At 38.6% G+C, this 19,107-nt stretch overlaps 1 protein-coding gene across 5 annotated transcripts; it reads left to right on the forward strand.

Moving 5' to 3' along the window:
- Nucleotides 1–1,259: 1,259 nt before the first annotated feature.
- Nucleotides 1,260–18,371, forward strand: LOC149616245 (uncharacterized). Of its 5 annotated transcripts, none has more exons than XM_089856999.1 (10): nt 1,260–1,423; nt 1,696–5,370; nt 5,446–5,622; nt 7,056–7,838; nt 9,866–10,510; nt 11,418–11,642; nt 12,800–12,916; nt 14,404–14,995; nt 15,227–15,432; nt 15,475–18,371. In XM_089856999.1, exons 2-10 carry the CDS (start codon nt 1,725–1,727, stop codon nt 17,592–17,594), a joined length of 8,511 nt encoding a protein of 2,836 aa, XP_089713125.1. In that variant the 5' UTR covers nt 1,260–1,423; nt 1,696–1,724; the 3' UTR covers nt 17,595–18,371. The 5 variants fall into 5 exon arrangements, with proteins under 5 accessions (XP_089713125.1, XP_089713126.1, XP_089713122.1 ...); XM_089857000.1 differs by having other exon boundaries at nt 1,696–3,621; nt 3,664–5,370; nt 15,227–18,371; XM_089856996.1 differs by having other exon boundaries at nt 15,227–18,371.
- The last annotated feature ends 736 nt before the right edge of the window (nt 18,372–19,107 follow it).

Genomic DNA, 19,107 nt, shown 5'->3' on the forward strand with positions numbered 1-19,107 from the left:
ATAGGACATGTGTCCAGTGACCCCCTGTTTGACTGGAAAATTTATAGGACATTGTCCACTGGAGTGTGCAAAAATGGTGTCGCTTCTCCATAGTCAAGGTATCAAAACTCCGGAATATTTATAGGTCAAAGTGTCCAGTGACCCCCTTAGTTTTCAAAAAAATTATGGGACATTTAAAAATTTTATTGGACAATGTCCAGTGTCCTGTGCTTATTTCCAGCCCTGGACCAGGGGACTTAGAGTGTAAAATCGTCTGCTATTTTACACTCTAGGTTGCCTCGTCTCCTGGTGCAAATGGTATGAATCCTCCTTGCGTGTAAACTATGTATTCATATATGTAGGTCACGTGTAATCCGAAGTAATTGTCATGGCAGAGTGATGTTGGACTTTATTTTTTTATATATATTTTTAAATTAATTTTCCCGATACTACGGCCTGACAAGCTCGTATCCTTCTGGAATCCGGAGCATTGCAAAATGCATTGCTTTAAAGACTTCTGGGAGATCAAAAATTGCCATGTTTTATTCTGTTGTAAACTTGTCTTTCAAAAGAGTCTCTCAAAATCTTTGAAGGAAAAAATTCTGGTTTGTGTCGCGATGCACGTGATCGAGGGGGCTATGGTTACGCGAAGCAAAAAATTAAACCAGGGATAAGGGAGGTGAGATTGAGATGGAGTGGAAATGATGAAGGGCGACCCGCGGCACCGTATCTCTCCCATTGTACCTCGCGCGCGCCCTACCCTTAGGTAGGCGATTGCTGAGTGCTGCCGCGTAGCGCCCTTTTATATGTACGAGAACTAGTTTATATTTTTAAGATAGAGGGAGCGTCCTTTACAATTTCGTCCGGTACGACCCTACCTAACCGCTGAGGATGCTGGGAGGACTACGGTGCCGTAGGTGGGGGTACAGAGGCAACGCTATAGGTATGGGGTTGCCACTCCATTCATCTCTCCTTCAAGATTAAACAGCCCAATTCAGCGAAAGGCGTGAGCCGCCGCATCATACGACGCAGCAGACTTGGCTTTTTTCAAAAGGCCAACCACGGCAGTACCGGCCATAGAGATAGGAACATATATATGTTCCTATCTCTATGGTACCGGCACGAGCACCCTAAACCCACTGTGCTCCGGTTGCAAAAATTACTTTATTTTTCTTTTTTCCTGCCATTTTTCAGAATAATAAAGTCCATGATGTGAAAATTTTTACTTTTGCCGTTAATGCTAGAGGCCCACTTTATCATGCTCAGCCGGAACATGTGTGATCGAGTGCGCTATTACCAGGCAAGTTTGCGCGGGCATGAACTTGAAATTTCACGTTTACGTAGTCTGCTACTCTTTATTGTCGGGATTATTCAATTTTTGCGTGACGACGTGTGTTGGCGTCGCTGTTACCTGTGAAATGTAAATTGCTAAAGTTTAATTCAGGTATGATTTAAGTGAATTAACACTTATGGGAACATATTTTAAAAGTTATTTGAATTTTCGTTATGATATTTTGATATTATGACTCATATACCCTGAAGAAGGCAAGATAGTGAAAAATATTTAATCAAACCACTTGCCTTCTAATTAGTGCACTTAATTGACGTCAATTTCGGCAATTTAATACTTATAGGGTAATGGCAGCCCTCTGCCTTCAACTGTATTAAGCTCTATGGGGAAATAACATGGGATGCCATTATTCTATTGTTTTATAGATACTGCGTGTCAGTGCCAACTGAAAAACATGGATCCCCTCAGCTGCTCAGATGATGGTGAATCCATGCTCTCATTTCAGAGTATGTTTGACATACTTTTGAAAGATTCATCAATAACATTTGAAGAAGTATGCTGTAACGGTGATCTATTTGCCTACCATTATTTGTTGTCATTGAAAGCAACTGTCGCTAATGCGAACGAAGAAGAAATTTTTAACCTGAAAAGCAGTTTAAATTTCGAAGTGTTGACTTTAGAAAATGATCAAGCAAAGCCAAATTATGTTTATTTAAAGTTATTAGAATGTGTCAATGGTATTATTGATTTATGCGATATTTTCTCTGAAATAAGCGAAAATGCCGTAGAAATGTCATCACAAATGGAAGCAAAGTTACTTAATATTATCCTAGATATTTGTCAGAACTTGAAGTTTTTCATTAAGACGTACCATAACAATATCCCACTATGCGCTGAAATTTACCACATACGTAGACACATACAGTTAATGTTTGAAGGGTTTTCAAATGTTGATATTGGAGGTCAATTTAGTCAACATTTCAGTTCTAGCGATGGATTCTTATGTAATTGCGTTAATATTGACAATTTTCCAACGCTGTACATCGTCACCGTCAAAATTCTTCTTGGCCTAACAACAAAATTTTCGCCCCCTACTCTTCTAATTTCAACCAAACTTTTACCTAACAATAACAATTCGATTATCAATATCGTCCCAAGTTTAGTTTCAAAAGAACTGAAAACGATTAACGGTGGTGACCCTTTAAGAATAAATACGCTAAATGATCGATTACATAATGATGAAATGTATCAGAGACTTTTTGGAGAATTGGAGACAACTGATAGTTTCAACGCGAGTGAAGGAAATTCTTCCAATGGAGAAGATTCTCCTGAAAAAAATTATATTGGTGACACCGATAACTCAATGTCTTCAGAGAGTCACGAATTCGCATTACCGCAAGTTATAAATAGTGGTAGCGATGATATATCTGGAATGTTTGATGATGAAAGTTGTTCATCTCAGTCAACAAACGATGGAAATAACAGTTCAAATATACAATGTCACGAATTCGCATTACCGCAAGTTATAAATAGTGGTAGCGATGATATATCTGGAATGTTTGATGATGAAAGTTGTTCATCTCAGTCAACAAACGATGGAAATAACAGTTCAAATATACAATGTCACGAATTCGCATTACCGCAAGTTATAAATAGTGGTAGCGATGATATATCTGGAATGTTTGATGATGAAAGTTGTTCATCTCAGTCAACAAACGATGGAAATAACAGTTCAAATATACAATGTCACGAATTCGCATTACCGCAAGTTATAAATAGTGGTAGCGATGATATATCTGGAATGTTTGATGATGAAAGTTGTTCATCTCAGTCAATAAACTATGGAAATAACAGTTCAAATATACAATGTAGCCCGGATAGTACAACAAGTCATATTAGTGACACTGATGACTTTTTTTCTTGTTTCGAAATTTCTAACGATGAAAATTCATCTGAAAACGTAATAAATATGGAAGGTAGTCCAGATTCAGAAACAATTAGTCAAATCCGTCACAGAGATGACCTAAAGTCTTCCGAAATACGGCTATTGTCATTTTCAAAACTTTCATTGGAAATTCCCTTATTATCCGTTGTAACATCCTCAAACATTGATTCTTCGTTACAAAGCCCAGATATTTCAAGAAAATCCTCCGAAAGTCAAATAGGGATTAATGATCAATATTGCGCAACTAATATAATTGAAGTTCGTGAAGACCATAACGAAATCGGTGATTCCGAGAACTCTGAACCTGAAGTTGTTGAAGAATATAGCAAAATCGTTGATTCTGAGAATTCTGAACCTGAAGTTGTTGAAGAATATTGCAAAACAGTTGATTCTGAGAATTCTGAACCTGAAGTTGTTGAAGAATACAGCAAAATCGTTGATTCTGAACCTGAAGTTGTTGAAGAATATAGCAAAACAGTTGATTCTGAGAATTCTGAACCTAAAGTTGGTGAAGACCATAGCAAAACAGTTGATTCTGAGAATTCTGAACCTGAAGTTGTAGAAGACCATAGCAAAATCGTAGATTCTGAGAATTCTGAACCTGAAGTTGTTGAAGAATATAGCAAAATAGTTGATTCTGAGAATTCTGAACCTAAAGTTGGTGAAGACCATAGCAAAACAGTTGATTCTGAGAATTCTGAACCTGAAGTTGTAGAAGACCATAGCAAAATCGTAGATCCTGAGAATTCTGAACCTGAAGTTGTTGAAGAATATAGCAAAATAGTTGATTCTGAGAATTCTGAACCTAAAGTTGGTGAAGACCATAGCAAAATCATTGATTCTGAAAACTCCAAGCCTGAAGTTTGTGAAGACCATAGCGAAATTGTTGATTCTGAAAACTCTGAACCTAACGTTGGTGAAGACCATAGCAAAATCGTTGATTCTGAGAACTCTGAACCTGAAGTTGGTGAAAACCATGGCGTTACTGAAGCGACTTCTATCGATATCAATACAACATCTAATCTCATTTCTGATACTTGCACAACTTCTCCACAAACTGCTCAAATCGAAAACGTTGATGAATGTCATATTCCAACTTTTACAATCACAACTCAAGACATGCAACTTGATGAACATCCTACCCCAAACTCTTCTCAAGTCGAATGTCATATTCCAACTTATACGAACGCAACTCGAGACAAACAACTTGATGAACAACCTACTACGAACACTAATCAAGTCGACAAAGTTGATGAATGTCATATTCCAACTCGTACAATCACTACTCAAGACAAACCACTTCATGAAAATCCTACTCCGAACGTTTCTCAAGTTGATGAGTGTCATATTTTAACTCATACAATCACTACTCGAGACAAATTACAACTTGACGAAAATCCAACTTCGAGCACTTCTCAAGTCGAACAAGTTGATGAATGTCATATTCCAACATATACAAACACAACTCGAGACAAACAACTTGATGAACAACCTACTACGAACACTAATCAAGTCGACAATGTTGATGAATGTAATATCCCAACTTGTACAATCACAACTCAAGACAAACAACGTACTCCAAACACTAATCAAGTCGAAAATGTTGATGAATGTCATATCCCAACTTGTACAATCACAACTCAAGACAAACAACTTGATGAACAACGTACTCCAAACACTAATCAAGTCGACAAAGTTGATGAAAGTCATAACCGAAAAATGGATTTGGAGAAATCCAAATCAAATTTGGAAAATGATTCAATCTCAGAGACACAATTGTTGCTCAACCTGCCAGAAGTATCACTGTCCATGTTTCTGTCTCAGTCCCAAGAAGAAACTATAGAAGATGAACTCGCAAAATGTCACATTGCTTCCGATGCAAACGCAACTTATCGTGGCTCAGCAAAAATCAAACAAACTGATGAACATGTTACAACTGCTCATGTTGAAGAAATTGAAATTGATCAAAATGTTAATTCAACGATCACCGATCAAGCTAAACAATTTGAAGAAATTGAGGCTGAGAAATCCATAGCAGAAAATGATTCATTATCGGAAACACAAATGTTACTTAATCTTCCGGAATACTCTTTTTCCATGTTTTTTTCGCAATCTCAAGACGAAACTGAAACTAATGCTAATGCAGTTGAACCAGGTGATTTAACAAATAAAACCTAGTTTATTTTTATCATAACGTTGGCTTAGTAAATGTTTTTCACCCAATTCTCAGATGAAAATAAAATTAAGAAAGATGTTAGTGATGGAAGAATCGCAACCATGGATGAAGAAGGAGATGGTCTTGTCAGCGAATCACAAACTCGGCAGGAAGTTGCTGAAGTTGCTTCCAGCTCCCGTCACTCTGGAGAAGGTGAAGAAACTGATGAGGGGAAGGATAATTTCATTGAAGGTATACTTAAGGCTCTTTCAGACGATCCAACTTTTTGACTCAGCTTGATGGGTCAACTCGAGTTGAATCAACTAGTTGGATGGTGTGAATAGACGCTGGATGAGTTGAGTCACCAAAAAAATTGGCTAGGAAAAATTGGATCAGTGATCCAATTTTTTGCTGACTCAACTTTTTAAGTTCATTTCTCCAGCCAATCAAAATGAATTACAAAAAAAGCCTTTTTCGCGGGTTATTTCGTAAGTGCCAAGGTAGAGGGCGCTTAAAAAGTTCCATTTGGCGGTAAAAGTTTAGTCGTGTGAAAAGGAAGGATTTACTACACTTTTCCCTTCAAAAGTTTGGCAAGTTGATACAACTTTTTGACCCATCAAGCTGAGTCAAAAAGTTGGATCGTCTGAAAGAGCCTTTAGTCTACAACATCTGTTTATGACAAGGCATAATTTTTTGCAAGCGCACTTAAATAAATTGGGAAAAGAATTACGCGAGTGTTAAATTGCATAGGAATTAGTTATGTTCATGCATTTATGGATGGAATAGCATAAATAGGGCAAAATTTACGTGAAAACTGAAAACCCTATTGTATTTTCTGGGAAAAGGATTGGGGAACGCATGTAGCGATAGCATAAGTTCGTAAGATATGTTCCATGAGTTTGTCACTGGAGCTTTTCATGAAGTGAAGTAGGTGAAACGTCATAGATTATAGTAAAGCGACGCCTGGTGAGGCGCTGTCAAAGGCTTAGTACAGACTAAATAGGAGAAGATGGACTGCAAAATTAACCGAGTGTAGTCAATTCTCGTGTCATTTTGCCTCGAACTAGCACTCAATACGGTCTCTAGCATTACGAAGTATATGTATTGGCATACTTATGGAACAAATCTCATAAACTTATGATTCAGGCGGCTCCATTATCACCCCTAGCATGCTGGCTAATCTTCTGGACACGAATTTTACCTTGCCAAAGGCAGGAACCAAGCAGACCTAATGCACTAGGTCCCATTGGTTCCTGCCTTTGGTTTAACTAGCCTTTGCCAAGCTTAGCCAACGTGTAGCAGAAAAGGAATCTTTCAGGGGCCGCCCTTTGCTTTAAAAATGACTTGTTTTTCTTCATCTTTATACCTTTGAATTGATACTTATTGCGCTTATCTTCCATTGGACTCGTCTTGGTGACGTTTAATTGGACAAAGATCGCATGATTTTTATGCCTTTCTTTGGCATGAAAAGAACAATGGAAGGCTAAGTTGACCTTCCTAAAACATTTATGTATAGTCTGCTGCCACGAACTCTCTCGTGACGTCACACCCTCCTATCTCTTACCTCGTTTTTGACGACCATATTCAGCTCGGACCATACAATTTAGACTACCAATATTGACGTCACGTCCCCGTAAATCCTCCCTTTCAGTACCACTCTATATTATTTTACTTTTTGTTTTCAGTTCACTCAACTATTAGGGAAAAAAATCAACCCGAAGTAGTTGAAGACTTAGAATGTAATGTACAATCTGAAACTTGCGAACCTGAGCAGTCCGAAACAAAATTTAGCCAACAAAATAACAATGTAGATGAAACCCCAATTCACGGTGAATCTGAAGAAAATGATAAGAAAAACGATCCTGAATGCGTTCTTGATGACCAGTCGTCACAGGATGAAGACAATGAATCAAGCTTCTCCGTTAGTTTACTAAGTAGCCTTAATTCTTCACCCGTACCGCATCGTAGCACTGTTAAAGTTGTCAAAGATGTTAGTTGTCAATCAGCTCAGGAGAAAGAACAATCGCGTAGTGTCAGATCAATTCACAATGGTACGGAGTCCATGTCCGAACTTGAAGAAGATAGTTTTGACTCGCAGTTAGTTCAAAATATGAAAAATTTAGAAGTTATTGAATGCTACGAGGAGGACACTGACAGTCTTTGTTTATCCGCTTCAAGTGATTCTTCTAATGACACCACAATTAGAAATGGTAACATTGAGTGCTACGAGGAGGATGCCGATAGTCTTTGTTTGTCGGACTCCAGTGAATCTTGCGATGAGGCCGCGATAAGTTTAGGTAAAATCGAATGCTACGAGGAGGGCAGTGATGGACCTTCGTTAAGTGAATTCAGTGATAATGTAATACCACCCATTTTGAATGATGGAGAAGTACATGAAGACACATGCCAGACGGCTGATGTAAGCTGCCAATGTGAACCATTTTTCAAATTCAGCAATGAGTTAACAGGTATGTACTGATTTTGTTGCCAAGTCTTGCGGGTTAAACTTAAGCAAATCTCAGCTCCTGTGGCGCCCGTAACTTCTGGATAATATTAAAGGGACTGTAAAGGAGCCATCGGCGGGTGGGTAAAAATTATTTGAAATACGTCAGAGGCACGTGGCCGAGGAGAGGCGTGGTTCAAAGAAGCTTAGTTCGTTTTATTTCGAATTTAATTGAATTGGCGCTGCAATCTCGCGAAAAACAAGGACTAGATGTTCAGTTCCACTCCATGAGGAGCCTTTGTATCTTGGCATCACGTGATGTCTGTGACGTATTTCAAATAATTTTTACCCACCCGCCGATGCCTTCTTTGCAGTCCCTTTAATACACACCAGTTTTACATTGCCAATAGATGGAACCAAGTAGAACTCGATCGTCCATGAGGGCGGAGCTAAAACTAGCCTTTGTTAAGCTTATCGGGTCAGTTAACTCAACCTCTTGACTATGAGAGGGTCTAAACTAAAGCGCAGCCCAGTCCATATGCTTTAAGATTTGTTTTTGGGGAAATCTGTTATATAGGGTGTTCGTTTTCCAAAAAGGGTCGTAGGATCGCGGTATAGTGTATTCTATGAGCGACTTTGAGTGGAAAATGTTCTATGACATTTTGCCCTAAGGGCCACCCTAAATAAATTAAGATTAATGTGTTTTATCATAAGAAAATAATATATATGGTTTTATGGATGACCCCTTAAATTTAACCAAGAATTTCAAAGACATTATGTCAGAATAACTGACTAAAGAAGAATTGTTTATTAACTTCCTTTATTGAGTGCGACTAGTTAACTGACATTCGTCTTGTACATTTTTGGTATCAAGTAAACTCTTATCTTATCTAAACCCTAGGGTCCCCGCATGTGGTGATACATAAAACTAAATGGGATAAAAAACTAAACAATGAAATAGTGTTAATTACGTAACAGCCCATAAAACATTCCAATCACATCTTGTAAACAGTGGCCTTTAGGGCAAATGTCAATGTTATAGAACATTTTCGACTCAAAATCGTAAATAGAAACCATTATACTTTGATCCTACGACCATTCTGGAACATAATGTGTTGGTATTTGTTCAACTAGACCATAGACAAAGGATTCGTGTGAGGAAATTTGTTTTCACGCTATAGGATAGGCAACTCCTTATCTTATTCTGTATATACTCTGTTACAACATCGGTTGTCAGCACGCACGAACCTAGGTCTCTATGTAACGTAGCTTTGTGCGTGGTAACAACCGACGAAAGCAATACTGATTTTCAGTATGTAAAATCAGAGAGAATTTAGAAGGGGAGTGGAAGGGGTGGTTTGGAATGTAGCGCAACGTCGTCTGCTAAACGTTATCTAGGCAGGTCGATTTCCGGTATGATGCGTTTGTAATAGATAGATTTCAGAACACGTGACCGGAAACTCGCCTACCCCAAAAAGCTCAACGCGACATCTTGTTTGGGCGTCATCACGTTTAATAGAGTCAAAGGGGGGGGCCTTCCACTCCCCTTCTAAATTCTCTCCGGTAAAATCTCGAGATTTTAAATCCTGAAAATGAGTATCGCTTTCGTCTCTTGTCAGCATGCGCAAAGGTACGTTACATAGAGAGAGACCTAGCTTTGCGCGTTCTGACAACCGAAGCTGGAGCAGAGTATGTATCGAACAATAAGAATACATAAGCTGCCGTCGGAGATAGGGAGTTGCCTATCCTATAGCGTGAAAACAAATTTCCATTATTTATGCATGATTCTGGGGTCGGGACAACTTGTTGAAATGGTCCCGTCACGTGCAAATAAATTTGAAAAACGTGACGCGTGAGACTTTTAGCGTGCTTTATTGTTGTGTTAACAATTAAGTTAGGCCTTTTTTTGAATTTAAAAACGACCATTTTATTTCCTAATTGTACGCGAGCGTATTTTAACGCAAGAGCTGATGCAAGAACCGTTTGACAATTATGCAAATTTAAAAATAGTGAAGCGCTAGTGAATTTTATTATTCCTTCAAATTGTTTTAGAACTACCAACTGTACTGAAACAACCCCGTAATTCAGTTAAGTCCCAAACCGTAAATCACGAAGAAGTTGCTTTGATTTTTGAAAATGGTGGAACGGACTCAAATAGTTCAGAAGTGCTATTTTCAGTGACCTTACTACAAAACCGTGCAAATGAAATAAATTCACATATTAATGGAAATAATCAAGTTAACTCTGTAAACCTAATTAATTTCGAAAGACTAGAGCGTGTTAACGATAGGACAATTGATAATAACTGTGATCAAATTGTACCGAGTGTTGCGGATAATCAAGTAAGCCCGGAAAAATTGTCTTCAGATTCTCAAGTAGCAACGATTTCGGAAAGTTCTGGCGGAACCAACTGTGTAACGATTTCAAGTATCAAGAATACTGAAGAAGCCGAAAAAAGTCCGATAAATGAAGAACTTCAACTGATACGACAATTTTTAGCAGAAAATGAAGTATCAACATCAAAGGAGGTAGATAGTAGTGATGTCGTTGAATCAGACAGAGTGGCGGAAGGCGACAACTCTGCAATTGGGCAATGTTCCAGAAAAAGTGAAAATTCAGTTGAATTCCAAACAAAATCCAAAGAAATTCAAAAATCTGCAAATGTCGATGATAGTCCAACTTCACAATTGATGCCTGGTAATTATTTGTATTTGTATTTCGATAATAGAAAAGTATGCTCGATACACAATAATAGACAGTAAATGAAAAGGGAGATAAGATAAGGTATGTTGACATGATAAGGGACGTTATTTAGACATTGTCCATGTAATTCAAGTTGCAGTTATAGTTTGAGACCCAATGCGAGCATAATAGGCTTATACCTTGGGTTTAACGTTGTTATATCAGGATAGTGTCCATGTCATTCAAGTTGCAGTTATAGTTTGAGACCCAATGCGAGCATAAGAGGCTTATAGCTTGGGTTTAACGTTGTTATATCAGGTTAGTTAGTGTCCATGTCATTCAAGTTGCAGTTATAGTTTGAGACCCAATGCGAGCATAAGAGGCTTATAGCTTGGGTTTAACGTTGTTATATCAGTTAGTGTCCATGTCATTCAAGTTGCAGTTATAGTTTAAGTCCCAATGCGAGCATAAAGGGGCCTTATAGTTTGGGTTTAAAGCAAAGCGCGGGTCCAGCGGCTCCACTACAAGACGACTTTCCACCCGTACTCCAGTTTTGGCTTGGCAAAGACACTTATAAATCCCGCCCACAAATGTCTCCTGCCTTCGCCAAGCCAAAACTGGAGTTCGTAAGGAAAGTCAACTTTAAGGAGATCCGCTGGACCCGCGCTTTGCTTTAACGTTGTTATATCAGGTTAGACCTATTTTTAATTTATAACGGGGAGCTATTTTAACGTGAGAAATGCCTATTTGTTAGCCATAATGTTAGTCGCAAATTAGTGTGAACAAAAACAATTGCGCTGTCTCTTCGCCGGAACATCAAATTTATCGAACATAAAACGCCTTGTGTTTATTTCATTGCATTATACACATTCCTTTGTAGAATGCTTGGAATTACGTTTCAATGTTATATTTTATGGTGCAGAAACAATTGGAACATCGGTAGAGCAGACGAAAAAGCAAGTGGAATCACTTAAAAAGTCGCCTGAAGTAATCCAAGTGAAACGAGGCGTTATTGCACGCGTGATAGGTGAAGCGAATTCTGTTGAACAAAGAAAACGCGCTGTTCGCTCACCTATCAGAAGCAAAATGCGTAAATCAGGTGCAAGTACCTCAACAATTACCAACGTGCAACGAAGAGAGGAACCAGGTATGTGTTTGGATTTTAGTTTAGTTAGTATTTGTTAAATCGGTTTATAGTATGTGATGATAACCAGAAGGGGATAATAAAGAAGAAGGATGACATTCTGTATTCTTTTAATACTAAGTTATGTAACATTTGTTTGTTCTCCCGCTCATCAAACGTCAGAGGGGCATCGCGTCGGGAAAGGGGGGGGGGTGAATTCTATAACTGTTTGCAGTACTAAATCCTCAGCAATAAACGAGGCACAAACCTTAATTGTCTTGACGTGGGACAAACTATTTATCGCGTATGTGAGTGATTCGGTTTAGTAACCTTGCTATAATAAATGTTAAGGGATGTTGGGAAGAATCATGTTACAATTACGAATTACCCCCGCATTGTGGTTGGTACACTTCTCTCGCAGAGAAGTATTATATACAGGGTTCGTACGGAACCTGGATAACCTGGAAAACCTGGATAAGTCAGGGATATGGAAAATAGGGGAAAAAATAAGGGATTTGAAATGTTTTCCTAAAAAGTCAGGGATATGTCAGGGCCCTTACCGAAAATACCACCTCTAAAACACGTCTTAGGTTGGGCTGAAGACGTTTTTTAGAGGTTTTTTTTCGGTAAGGGGGATTTCGTTCTGTATATCAAACCATGCTTCGAGCAATACTAAATGTGAGCCAGGTGTGATAAAGTGGGCTCTGGTAAATACCTTAAAATGGTCAGGGATATTGGCAAAAATTTGGTCAGGGATTACCTGGAAAAGTCAGGGATTTTCAATGTAAAAACTTTGTACGAACCCTGATTTACTTCTATTATAACCAAATAGACCAAAAATATGCTTATACAGTGTGGAAAATATCTATGCAGCTGAGCACATAATTGGTGCGAATTTTCAGATTAAAGCGGGAAAACCGTGTCAAAATGGATGGTGGGAATTTTTGCAATGTTTACTCGAATGTTCAAGGGTCTTTAATTAGTTTCGACATAGTTTAATATTGTAATTGGGAAAATTCCGACTGAATAATCGTTTTTTTTTTATTATTTGCTGCTTTTATTTGGGAAGGCTATTTGATTACATTCTATTTAGATTGAATTATTTATATTAACTTAACAGCTCTGAAAAAATTAATTCAACGACGATATATTAAATACAAATAATTTATTTACATCAATAGAAACCGAGCTACTGTCAAGTCCTAAAGGCAAAAACGATGGTCGAACCTCTAAATTGCGACTAAAAAGAAAACTTTTCAGTCCTAACGACTTAGGCATGTTAATGACAGAACCAGAAGGTAATTGTATACTTATGGGGTTTAATGGAAACTAACTCGCATGCAGACACGTTGCTTTGCTAAATAGTTTTGGGTGAATTGCAATTATGGGTTATTGTCATTGCAATGAGAGGCTGGCACCATCTTTAGTTTTACCACATTTTGACCCCAGAAAATAAATAGTCTGCTAAAATATTAAGCCTAATTGACCATTTCATTAATTAATTACATGGAAAGAAACCAACATACAGGAATTTTTAGACATTAATTAAAGGGAGGGTGAAGTAGAAAATCAAGTGATTTTTTTTTATCGATTCTTCTACTAATTACAAGACCAGTCTGCATAGTGAAACATTCAGGAAATATCTCCGAGTGATTTTAAAATTCAAATTAGGTTCAGATTTTAAGGATAATTTTAAATAAGGACCTCCGACCAATCGCGTTACGCCTTGCCTTTTTGTTAACAAAATTCTCGTGGCACGCCCCTTGTCTGGCGCCACGATTGTCACATCGCGTGCAAATTTTATCCAATCTCGTGATAAATTTCATTCTACACGGAACGTACCACGAGAATTTTGTTAATAAAAAGGCAGGGCGTTACGCGATTGGCCGGAGGACCTTCTTTAAAATTGTCCTTAAAATCTGAACGTAATTTGAATTTTAAAATCATTCGGGAGTATTTCCTGAATGTTTCACTATGCAGACTGATCTTATAATTAGTGGAAGAATCGATAAAAAATCACTTGATTTTCTACTTCACCCTCCCTTTAAACAGATTAAAATTTTGGTTCCTTTCGTTCATGAAGGGGTGTCATTAAGTATACAAAGATCGGCAAATTGCCAAATTCGAGAACAATCAGGCGCAAAATCAACATTAACATAGTGCAATCATAAGTTTATAAGATATGTTCCATAAGTATACCAATATTTCGTAATGCTAGAGACTTACAGCGCGAGCTAGTTCGATAACGACAAGTGAGAATTGACTGCACTCGGTTAATTTTGCAGGACTTCCATCTTCCTATTTAGTCTGCATTACGAGAATCTTTGATCTACGTCACTTGCTGACAAGCTCCATGCAGTTTGTAACCAGTGACAAACTTATGGAACATATCGTACAGGGTTCGTACGGAATCTGGATAACCTGGAAAGCCTAGATAAGTCTTCGATATGAAAATTATGGGAAAAAGTCAGGGATTTGAAAGTTTTTCCTATAAAGTCAGGGATATGTCAGGGATTTCGTTTGGTATATCAAACCATGCTTCAAGCAATGCTAAATATGAGACAGCTGTGATGAAGTGGGCTCTGGTAAACTCCTTAAAATGGTCAGGGATATTACCAAACTTTGGTCAGGGATTTTCAATTTAAAAAATTTGTACGAACCCTGTCTTATGAACTTACGGTGCAATAGGTTTTTACGTATTTTCCGTGTGGCTTAAGAAGAAAGTTTTCACACTTTTGAAAAAAGTATAAATACATATGTAAAGTCGTACTTGTCCAATCAACAGATGATTTTGCCGTTAAGAGACGATTATTCAAGGATACTTCCGAATCGCGTATTGTGCCGAGAAATGATACAGACAGTTGGCTTCTTAAGGTCCCCCGCTTACCTAAAACATTGGCAAATCAAATCTCTCGCGAGTGTTCGTCCCCACTCAATATCGACTGCAATAAAGAGACTCGCAAACGAACTAAAACAATCAAGGACAATTCAACTAAACGAAAAGTTAAGGTTAAACCCAAAAAAAATCTTTTAGTATCAGAGTCAAGCAGCGACTCAAGCGATGACCAATCCAAAAGTGTTAGACCGAGAAGAATAAACATTAATGCGTCTGTAATACATGAGGCAAAGGGTGAGTCAGACCGGCCTCATTCGCAGAATGAACATCGCGATAATCGCGACATGGTTTCATCTAGTAACAAAACTGCGGGTGTAAATACAAACCGCAATCCTTCTGGTGAAACGCAGTGTGTTGCTGCAGCAATGCAACAAGAGAATGATTTTCATCGCAGTACTTGTAGTAAAAATGTTGCAACATTCAATGTGAGACCTACTGATAAGGCTAGCAACGTAAGCTCCCCGACGGTTGTTGAGAGTTCCTTGCCGATTGTGGAGAGTTCCTTGCCGATTGTCAAGAGTTCCTTGCCGGTTGTCGAGAGTTGCCCTACGGTTGTCGAGAGTTGCCCTACGGTTGTCGAGGGTTGCCCTACGGTTGTCGAGAGTTGCCCTACGGTTGTCGAGGGTTGCCCTACGGTTGTCGAGAGTTGCCCTACGGTTGTCGAGAGTTGCCCTACGGTTGCCGAGAGTTGCCCTACGATTGCCGAGAGTACCCCGGCGGTTGTCGAGAGTTGCCCTAAGGTTGTCGAGAGTCGCCCTACGCTTGTCGAGAGTCGCCCTACGCTTGTCGAGAGTCGCCCTACGCTTGTCGAGAGTCGCCCTACGCTTGTCGAGAGTCGCCCTACGCTTGTCGAGAGTCGCCCTACGCTTGTCGAGAGTCGCCCTACGCTTGTCGAGAGTCGCCCTACGCTTGTCGACAGTTCCCCTACGCTTGTCGACAGTTCCCCTACGGTTGTCGAAGGTTCCCCTACGGTTGTCGAAGGTTCCCCTACGGTTGTCGAAGGAAATCTCAAAAACAATGCAAGCTTAGTATTGGGAAACGGCAAAAGTGGGATGGAGAAAAGCACACCACCGAAACGAATGCTGAAAAAAGTACCTATTGTGAAAATGAAGAGACTGGAAAAGACAGTCATTGAAGAAGCGTCGAGAACACCTCTGACTTCAACTAGTCATTTCAAACACATGGTTAAAGATAATATGAATGCTGTATTAAATCGACATTCGCAGTTTTCGATAATCGACGGCCGAATTCCCGTTCTAAAGATACGCAGGTGTGAACCATCGTTAAAGGTTCAAAGTTCATGTAAGGCTGTTGAGAAAAGCAAAGAATCAAATTCGCAAGCGACTCAAAAAACTAAAGTTACGACAGATAACCCTCGTGTAACGAGTAGATTTTTCGTTGATACAGAAAAACGAAATGTCAAAAGCATATTTTTCTCTAAAAGTAATTCTTATAATAGGTTAGGACCTATTAAAAGTGGTAATTCCGCTGTACCAAGCAATGCCGCGCGTAGTTTAGATTTTGAACTGGGTGTCCCTGGTTGTTGTCGCGCTCAAAATATTCAGGAAGCACCGATTGAAGATGAAACTAGTTATTTATCAGATGATACGCTACCCATTGATCGAACCTTCTCTGAATGTGAATTTTCCGAAAGTGATGACATTGAAGCCCCTCAATACGCAATTGCGGATAATCAAAGAAGTATCGAAGAAATTTTTGCATCTGTTGCGGATAAACTTAAACCATCCGATAATAGAGCTAAACAACCTAATGACCATTGTGAAATCAATCCTAATGACAAGCAAAAAGATCGCAATGAACGTGAAGTCGTCAATCCTGATGTAGCGCGAATTTCGCAGGGTGATCAGGAAAGTGGACATTCTAATCAATCGGCCTTTAATGCTCGTAAAACTGACAAGCGAAGAGATCAAAATGAACATGGAGTCGTCAATCCTGATCATGTAACGCGAATTTTACAGGGTGATCAGGAAAGTGGACATTCTAAGCAATCGGCCTTTAATGCTCGTAAAAATGACAAGCGAAGAGATCAAAATGAACATGGAGTCGTCAATCCTGATCATGTAACGCGAATATTACAGGGTGATCAGGAAAGTGGACATTCTAATCAATCGGCCTTTAATGCTCGTAAAACTGACAAGCGAAGAGATCAAAATGAACATGGAGTCGTCAATCCTGATGTAACGCGAATTTCGCAGGGTGATCAGGAAAGTGGACATTCTAATCAATCGGCCTTTAATGCTCGTAAAACTGACAAGCGAAGAGATCAAAATGAACATGGAGTCGTCAATCCTGATCATGTGACGCGAATTTTACAGGGTGATCAGGAAAGTGGACATTCTAATCAATCGGCCTTTAATGCTCGTAAAACTGACAAGCGAAGAGATCAAAATGAACATGGAGTCGTCAATCCTGATCATGTGACGCGAATATTACAGGGTGATCAGGAAAGTGGACATTCTAAGCAATCGGCCTTTAATGCTCGTAAAACTCGTGAAAAAACACGTCACGAAGGCGTTAACGAAGCAATTTCGCATAAACGTGGAGCGTCTAATGATGAAGGGTCAGATACTGCGAAAGCTACAAAAAAATTAGCTTTAGACCAGGATCAAAATGTGCCTTGCTATTCTCGAAAGGAATTGTCAAATAATGAACGACAGTTACGAACAATTGTTAAACAAAAATCTTCGGAATATGACTTTGGATCCACTGATAGCGAAAGTGACGATGATACTTCGAAAAATCGACAACAAGGTACAAACAAGCCATCGAGAAAATGGTTAAATAAAGATATGCAAAATGATAATGGAAGTCCAAAGTCTAAACAATGCAGGAAACCTTGGACCGAAGATGAAGAAGATCGTTTGTATATTGGAGTTCAAAAACACGGTACTGGTTCCTGGTATGAAATTGCCACAGAATATGGCATTAAAAGGTCAAGTCAGCAGCTTTACGATAAATGGAGGAATCTGAATAAAAATAATAATATGTTAAAGGTTAAATTGAGGGTTATTAACCAACGAAAAAAGGGGGTTGTCGTTGAAAAGTCCAAAGCTACTTAATTTGTGTATTTTGTTGTTAACTAAGGTAATTTGAGGGTCAAAAGTGAACTGAAGATCTAAAAAATGCAGGTATTTAATAAAGGGTGGTAGAACCGAATGGGCAATGGCAATTTTGAGTCAAATGTTCTGTAACATTTTGCCAACAAGTTATAATTAGTGTTTTACGTATGACCCCCTAATTAAACTAACATTGTCTTTCAGTTTCTTATATGAATTTAAGGGGTCATCCGTAAAACACTAATCGCAACTTGTACTTCGGTTCTACCAACCTTTTTTTTTATTTTTTTGATACTATTTTCTAAGTCAGAAACAAATTTATAAAAAAAAATCTTCTTCATTACATTCTTTTAGAATTGCGATATTCTTGACTTTTTTTTTATATAAAGCATTGTTTGTTCAATTTAATGCAATAAAATTAATTAAGAGACAGGGTAGCCACGAAAGTTGATTTCATAATATTTTCCTAACTTTTTGTTAAATTTTTATTGCTATACGCAGTATTGGTTTTTTTTTTCTTTTAGATGTAAGAGTTAAAAATTTTTAATTTTTTTTAACATTGTTCTGTTAAACAAAAGTAAACATGTTTAATGTAGAAAATTTGTCAGTCGTGGTTGGCGAGTTTAATTAAATCTCAGGTTTGTAAATAAATACCGCAGTCTCTGAATGAGGTTTTCAACTGTCTTCCTAAATAATATTATTAAAATGAGAAGCGTTATTATTAAAATGTATTTGTATTATCTTCAGAGCGTAACTGTTAATAAATTTTTGAAAATAAAATCATTTTGCATTCCTTTCACCATAGCCCACTTGATCACGCACGCTGGCTGCACGCGCTCTAGCAGCCAGCGTGATCAAGTGGGCTATGCTTTCACTAACGCCACCTATAATTCAATCAAAGCCAAAAAAATAAGTAAAAGGTTTTTCGTTCTTAGTCACGTGACTTTAAAGTAAATTTCAGCTCCGGTGGCGCCCCCATGCTAATCTTCTACACACCAACTTTAACTTGCATAAGGTAGGAACCAATGAAAACTCAGCCACAAGGGTGGAGCTTGAATTAGACTTTGCTAAGCCATAGCCCACTCGATGCGCGCTCACGGACGCTGCGATGCTCGTGTGATGCGCGTGATCGAGTGGGCTAAGCTTAGCAGGCCAGCCAACTGTACCCCTCGAGTATGGGACCATCTAGTGGTCTTTCTTTAAACTAAACAACGGCCGAGACTTGCTTTAACTAATTAGCATGGAGGAAGGATACGAGCTATAGGCTCTATAGGAGAGGCCAACTAATAGGCGCGCGAGAAGCCTAAAAGGATCACGGTGGCGCCGCCAGACGGCGAGTAAAGTAACTAAAGTTTAAAAAAATTATTGCTCAATAACGTGTAAAAAACAGGTATTTTTGGGAAATCGGAAAAAAGACAAATTTCTAGCATTTCCTTTATTATTTTTGCAGTTAGGAGCGCTGCAATCAATTATTAACCACATGTTTCGATTTGTTGTTCCCGACATGGTTTTGAAT

This window comes from Phalangium opilio, unplaced genomic scaffold, assembly GCF_054372755.1.
Source record: "Phalangium opilio isolate 3A_F unplaced genomic scaffold, DU_Popi_V2 ptg000217l_1, whole genome shotgun sequence".
In the NCBI taxonomy this organism is placed as follows: Eukaryota; Metazoa; Arthropoda; class Arachnida; order Opiliones; family Phalangiidae; genus Phalangium; species Phalangium opilio.